General features: G+C 43.9%; 1 protein-coding gene across 1 annotated transcript in view; it reads right to left on the bottom strand.

Moving 5' to 3' along the window:
• Window positions 1-1008: 1008 nt before the first annotated feature.
• Window positions 1009-7634, bottom strand: part of maea (macrophage erythroblast attacher, E3 ubiquitin ligase) — a 213211-nt gene continuing 206585 nt past the window's right edge. Inside the window, exon 10 of the mRNA XM_068029542.1 lies at window positions 1009-1791. Within this exon, the coding sequence (XP_067885643.1) occupies window positions 1696-1791 (96 nt within the window). The 3' untranslated portion in view covers window positions 1009-1695. The remainder of the gene's footprint in view (window positions 1792-7634) is intronic.

Below are 7634 nucleotides of genomic sequence, written 5' to 3'. Positions count from 1 at the left end.
AAGCCATTCAGTTGTCAAGGGCAATTAAGGATAGGCAATAAATGCTGGCTTTGCCAGCAACGCCCACATCCCATGAAAGAATTTTAAAAAAGCAAATGTAACATTCCCTCAGTACTGCATTGAAGTGTCAGTCTAGATTATACACTCTAGTGTGGCTGTAGGCTACAAAGATAAGAGCACTATCAAAGGCCCGAGAAAAACTTAGCAAAGTTCCGATTTCTTTATTGGTAACTCCTGAAACAAGTCCCACCATTAATTATGATTTCTTCCCATTTGCTCCATGTACATACATGCATACTGTATATATCGGATTTGACCAAAAAAATTCCAAGCCAGCAAGGATTGCAGCTACTGTTTACACACAGGGTGGGGAAATGCAATAAAAACAAGAAATGCTGGAAATACTCAGACCTGCTGAGTATTTCCAGCATTTCTTGTTTTTATTTCAGATTTCCAGCACCCATCGTATTTTGCTTTTATTTTAGTGGGGAAATGCAATGATTGGTAGAATCTACTGCCCAAAAAAGAATCAACATGGGCCACAATTAAATCTCCTAACTGACACTATTATCCTATGGGTCTATCTCAAATTAATCCCAACTGCTGTCTTCAGTATGCTACCTTTCTCTTTTTGTCTGAGAATAATGCATGGCAACAGGAGGAAACCTCTTTTAAAGAAAAAAAGAGGAAGTCTGTTTCCTTGATGGCTCTATGGGTTCAGTTTGCCAATCCAACTTAATTGTCCTTGCATCAAGTTAGGGAGGGAATGGGAAAGGGAAACAAAATTACTGAGGGTCTCTGCTCCTGATCGCTAACGAGTAGATTGAAAATAAATGCATAAATGGCTCTCTAAGCTCACATAAGAATGGTCATTTACAAGTGTTCAAAACTATTTCCCAGCACAAACCAACATCTTCAGGAGTAAAAGGAATTGTGGAAAAAAATCTAAACAATAAAGCAGTTTACTGGAACATAATTTGTGATCAAATAAAACAAAACAAAACCAGATTTTATTTGATTTTTTAATTAACAATTGCTTCCAACCTTTTTGAAGTTATAATTTTTAGTCTACAATCTAACAGAGTCTGCATGCATAAATAGTGCTAAAATGTAAGGTTTCTGGAATTTCCAACCTCTATTACTTGGAACGTTATCACAATTGCTCAAAATATGGTAGGTTTTTGTTCTACAGCTGATCTGGTTAAACTGAAGTATATTAGTGCAAACTACTCTAAAACATTACGACCTGAAAACACTTGTTAATTGCAGTTGTGCAAGTTATGTTAAGTTCTGAAGGCTTGAAATAAGGCAGCCGAACAAGTTCAATATTGTACCCCCAAGCACAACATTAATGCGAGTTACTAAATTTAAACTTACGAATGAAGTACATTTGAAAACTGTCAAAATTCTTCCGATAATGTAAACCACTACAAAAGCCACGTCAAAGCCTCAATTGTTTTATTTCACCTTTTCAATACAAACTTTGCTCGAGTTCATCATAAGCTCCTTTTTGTCATCATACAATAGTAAGTGTATTTCTTGTTCCATTTGGATCTTTGGTCGCAAGAGACACACACATTCCATCAATAAAAAGGTGCATTGCCACAGGTAATCAGAAACCCTCAGTAGCTAACAGGCTAAGCCTGACCAACATTATCCTGTGGTTCAGATTCTGGCCTTGCCCTTTCCACACTTCTACATGATGTACACTTTTTCAGCTTGGGAGAAGTTGTAGACTTCTTTGGTTCTTGGGCAGATGATTTTGTCATCTTGACGAATAGAAAGTAGTGACTGAAAGAGAACAAAAACCAGTAAATCTTCTTCAGACTGATTACCTACAAGCAAACAGATAGGAGAATTAGCACAATATCAGCTGTAAGTTAATTCTTCAGGAGAAAACTCTACAACAGCCTTATCCTGAATTATCCAACTGATAAATATACCACTGATGTGTAGAAGGAACAAGCTTGTTTCATTAAATGTCTCTTTATTCCATGCTTTCTAATGTTGCAATAAGGAGATATATTCTAGAACCCAGTTTGCTTTTCTATTATTGATCAGCTTTCATAAATTTGTATTCTTATAGGAAAACATTATAGAATATATTCTGTTGTATTTATCCATTCAAGCAAGCAGTGGTGGGTAAAACTTTAATCTCACAACACAATCATCTCAGCCCCAGGACATTGCTGCAGGAGTTCCTCAGGATAGTGTCCTAGGCTCAACCATCTTCCCTCCATCATAAGGTCAGACATGCGGATGTTCGCTGATGAATGCAGAGAGTTCAGTACAATTCACAACTTTTCAGATACAGAAGCAGTCCATGCCCACATACAGCAAAACCCAGACAACATTAAGACTTGGTCTGATTAGTGGCAAGTAACATTCGTCTACAGAAGTGTCGGACAATGACCTTCTCAAACAAGAGAGAATCTAACCATCTCCCCTTGACGTTCAATGGCATTACCATCGCTGAATCTCCACCATCAACATCCTCGGAGTTACCACTAACCAGAAACTTAACTGGACCAGCCACATATAGAATATGAAAGGTCACAGAACTGAAATGTTAACTCTGCTTCTCTCTCCACAGATGCTGCCTGACCTACTGAGTATTTCCTGCACTTTGTTTTTATTTCAGATTTCCAGCATCGGCAGTATTTTGCTTTTACTTTAGCCACATATATACTTTGGATACAAGAGCCAGTTAGAGGCTGGGAATTCTGTGGCGAGTAACTCACCTCTTGACTCCCAAAGCCTTTACATCATCTACAAGGCCCAAGTAAGCAGCGTGATAGAATACTCTCCACTTGCCTGGATGGGTGCAGCTCCAACAACACTCAAAAAGCTCAATACCATCCAGGACAAAGCAGCCCATTTGATCGGCGCCCCATCCACCATCTTAAACATTCACTCCCTCCACCAGCACAAAGTGGCAGCAGTGTGTACCATTTACAAGATTCCCTGCAGCAGTTTGGCAAGGCTACTTTGACAGAACCTTCTAAACCCGCAACTTCTACCATCTAGAAGAACAAGGGCACCAGACACATGGGAACACCAACACCTGCAAGATCCCCTTCAAACCACACACTATCCTGACTTGGAACTATATCGCAGTTCCTTCACTGTCAATGGGTCAAAACCCTGGAGCTCCCTCCCTAAGAGCACTGTGGGTATACCTACACCACATGGTCTGCAGCGGTTCAAGAAGGCAGCTCACCCCCACCTTAGGGATGGGCAACAAATGTTGGCCTTGCTAGCGATGCTCACATCCCATGAACAAATAAAAATAGACAAAAGACAGATGTGATCTTATAACTATCACATGAGCTGTCAAGGCATGATGGAGTTCATTAACTTTAGGTGCTGAAAAATTGCTCGCAAGATTACATTCTTAGAAGAAATTTCAAATCACAAACTCAAGCGTTGACATTTTTTAGTGCAAATTACATTAACTGATGTCTGGTCATGAGTTTATCAACTGAATTTCCAGCCAAGGACAATGGCAACCAGACTGAATCAGTAAGCTAAGAGATGACCCCTGATAAAAAGACAGAATGAATAGCTCCTATGTCCTCCTAGTCAATACTAGGGTTTTTGGGCATCATATCATAACCAAAAAAAAAAGGACTCTAGTGTGTTGATAAGGTAAGCTTTTTATTTAAAAAGTTCAGTCCGTCGGATTGCTAAGCGAACAAGTTTTGACTTTTTTTTTTCGTTTGGTTTTTCAGTAGATTTATTGGGAATCTAGAATAGTGGGAATGGAGGTAAAGGCAGTTGTATGTTCCTCCTGCAGAATGTGGGAGGTAGGGGTCGCCAAGAGTGTCCCTGCTGACTGCATCTGCGGGAAGTGCACCCAACTCCAGCTCCTCGCAGACCGCGTTAGGGAACTGGAGCTGGAGCTGGATGAACTTCGGATCATTCGGGAGGCGGAGGGGATTATTGACAGGAGTTATAGGGAGGCAGTCACACCTCAGGTAAAAGAAGTAGGTAGATGGGTTACCGTCAGGGGAAGGAAAGGGAACCAGCAGGCAGTGCAGGGATCCCCTGTGGCCGTTTCCCTCAACAACAGGTATACCGTTTTGGATACTGTTGGGGGGGACGACTTACCAGGGGTAAGCAATGGGGTGCAGGTCTCTGGCACAGAGTCTGTCCCTGTTGCTCAGAAGGGAAAAGGGAAGAGGAGCAGAGCATTAGTCATTGGGGACTCCATAGTTAGGGGAACAGATAGGAGGTTCTGTGGGAACGAGAGAGACTCACGGTTGGTGTGTTGCCTCCCAGGTGCCAGGGTACGTGATGTCTCCGATCGTGTTTTTGGGATCCTTAAGGGGGAGGGGGAGCACCCCCAAGTCGTGGTCCACATAGGCACCAACGACATAGGTAGGAAGAGAGATGGGGATTTAAGGCAGAAATTCAGGGAGCTAGGGTGGAAGCTTAGAGCGAGAACAACCAGAGTTGTTATCTCTGGGTTGTTGCCTGTGCCACGTGCTAGCGAAGAGAGGAATAGGGAGAGAGAGGAGTTGAACACGTGGCTGCAGGGATGGTGTAGGAGGGAGGGTTTTGGTTTCCTGGATAATTGGGGCTCTTTCTGGGGTAGGTGGGACCTCTACAAACAGGATGGTCTTCACCTGAACCAGAGGGGTACCAATATCCTGGGGGGGAGATTTGTTAGTGCTCTTCGGGGGGGTTTAAACTAAATCAGCAGGGGAATGGGAACCTAAATTGTAGTTCCAGTGTACAGGCTGTTGAGAGTAGTGAGGTAGGGGATAAGGTTACAGGGACGCAAGAGGGCACTGGCAAGCAAGAACTTGGTTTAAAGTGTGTCTACTTCAACGCCAGGAGCATCCGGAATAAGGTGGGTGAGCTTGCAGCATGGGTTGGTACCTGGGATCCTGATGTTGTGGCCATTTCGGAGACATGGGTAGAGCAGGGGCAGGAATGGATGTTGCAGGTTCCGGGATTTAGATGTTTCAGAAAGAACAGAGAAGAGGGTAAAAGAGGGGGGGGTGTGGCATTGTTAATCAAGGAAAGTATTACAGCGACAGAAAGGACGTTTGAGGACTCATCTACTGAGGTAGTATGGGCCGAGGTTAGAAACAGGAGAGGAGAGGTCACCCTGTTGGGAGTTTTCTATAGACCTCCGAATAGTTCCAGAGATGTAGAGGAAAGGATAGCGAAGATGATTCTCGACAGGAGCGAGAGTAACAGGGTAGTGGTTATGGGGGACTTTAACTTTCCAAATATTGACTGGAAATACTATAGTTCGAGTACTTTAGATGGGTCTGTTTTTGTCCAGTGTGTGCAGGAGGGTTTTCTGACACAGTATGTGGACAGGCCAACCAGGGGCGATGCCACATTGGATTTGGTACTGGGTAATGAACCCGGCCAGGTGTTCGATTTAGATGTAGGTGAGCACTTTGGCGATAGTGATCACAATTCGGTTAGGTTTACCTTAGCGATGGGCAGGGACAGGTATATACCGCAGGGCAAGAATTATAGCTGGGGGAAAGGAAATTATGACGCGATTAGGCAAGATTTAGGATGTGTAGGATGGGGAAGGAAACTGCAGGGGATGGGCACAAACGAAATGTGGAGCTTATTCAAGGAGCAGCTAATGCGTGTCCTTGATAAGTATGTACCTGTCAGGCAGGGAGGAAGTTGTCGAGCGAGGGAGCCGTGGTTTACTCAAGAAGTTGAAGCGCTTGTCAAGAGGAAGAGGGCGGCTTATGTTAGGATGAGACGTGAAGGCTCAGTTAGGGCGCTTGAGAGTTACAAGCTAGCCAGGAAGGATCTAAAGGGAGGGCTAAGAAGAGCAAGGAGAGGACACGAGAAGTCATTGGCGGATAGGATCAAAGAAAACCCTAAGGCTTTCTATAGGTATATCAGGAATAAACGAATGATAAGAGTTAGAACAGGGCCAATCAAGGATAGTAGTGGGAAGTTGTGTGCGGAATCAGAGGAGATAGGGGAAGCGTTAAATGAATATTTTTCGTCAGTATTTACAGTAGAGAAAGAAAATGTTGCCGAGGAGATTACTGAGATACAGCCTACTAGGCTAGATGGGATTGAGATTCACAAGGAGGAGGTGTTAGCAATTTTGGAAAGAGTGAAAATAGATAAGTCCCCTGGGCCAGATGGGATTTATCCTAGGATTCTCTGGGAAGCCAGGGAGGAGATTGCAGAGCCGTTGTTGTTGATCTTTAAGTCGTCATTGTCGACAGGAGTAGTGCCGGAGGACTGGAGGATAGCAAATGTTGTCCCCTTGTTCAAGAAGGGGAGTAGAGACAGCCCTGGTAATTATAGACCTGTGAGCCTTACTTCGGTTGTGGGTAAAATGTTGGAAAAGGTTATAAGAGACAGGATTTATAATCATCTTGAAAAGAATAAGTTCATTTGCGATAGTCAGCACGGTTTTGTGAAAGGTAGGTCGTGCCTCACAAACCTTATTGAGTTTTTCGAGAATGTGACCAAACAGGTGGATGAGGGTAAAGCCGTGGATGTGGTGTATATGGATTTCAGTAAGGCGTTTGATAAGGTTCCCCACGGTAGGCTATTGCAGAAAATACGGAAGTATGGGGTTGAAGGTGATTTAGAGCTTTGGATCAGAAATTGGCTAGCTGAAAGAAGACAGAGGGTGGTGGTTGATGGCAAATGTTCATCCTGGAGTTTAGTTACTAGTGGTGTACCGCAAGGTTCTGTTTTGGGGCCACTGCTGTTTGTCATTTTTATAAACGACCTGGATGAGGGTGTAGAAGGGTGGGTTAGTAAATTTGCGGATGACACGAAGGTCGGTGGAGTTGTGGATAGTGTCGAAGGGTGTTGTAGGGTACAGAGGGACATAGATAGGCTGCAGAGCTGGGCTGAGAGATGGCAAATGGAGTTTAATGCGGAGAAGTGTGAGGTGATTCACTTTGGAAGGAGTAACAGCAATGCAGAGTACTGGGCTAATGGGAAGATTCTTGGTAGTGTAGATGAGCAGAGAGATCTTGGTATCCAGGTACATAAATCCCTGAAAGTTGCTACCCAGGTTAATAGGGCTGTTAAGAAGGCATATGGTGTGTTAGCCTTTATTAGTAGGGGGATCGAGTTTCAGAGCCACGGGGTCATGATGCAGCTGTACAAAACTCTGGTGAGGCCGCACCTGGAGTATTGCGTGCAGTTCTGGTCACCGCATTATAGGAAGGATGTCGAAGCTTTGGAAAGGGTGCAGAGGAGATTTACTAGGATGTTGCCTGGTATGGAAGGAAGGTCTTACGAGGAAAGGCTGAGGGACTTGGGGTTGTTTTCGTTAGAGAGAAGGAGGAGGAGAGGTGACTTAATAGAGACATACAAGATAATCAGAGGGTTAGATAGGGTGGATAGTGAGAGTCTTTTTCCTCGGATGAGGATGGCAAACACGAGGGGACATAGCTTTAAGTTGAGGGGTGAAAGATATAGGACAGATGTCAGAGGTAGTTTCTTTACGCAGAGAGTAGTAGGGGCGTGGAACGCCCTGCCTGCAACAGTAGTAGACTCGCCAACTTTAAGGGCATTTAAGTGGTCATTGGATAGACATATGGATGTAAATGGAATAGTGTAGGTCAGATGATCGGCGCAACATCGAGGGCCGAAGGGCCTGTACTGCGCTGTAATAT

The sequence above is a fragment of the Heterodontus francisci genome, chromosome 1 (assembly GCF_036365525.1).
Source record: "Heterodontus francisci isolate sHetFra1 chromosome 1, sHetFra1.hap1, whole genome shotgun sequence".
Lineage (NCBI taxonomy): Eukaryota > Metazoa > Chordata > Chondrichthyes > Heterodontiformes > Heterodontidae > Heterodontus > Heterodontus francisci.
This window is presented reverse-complemented; position numbering and strand designations above follow the sequence as displayed.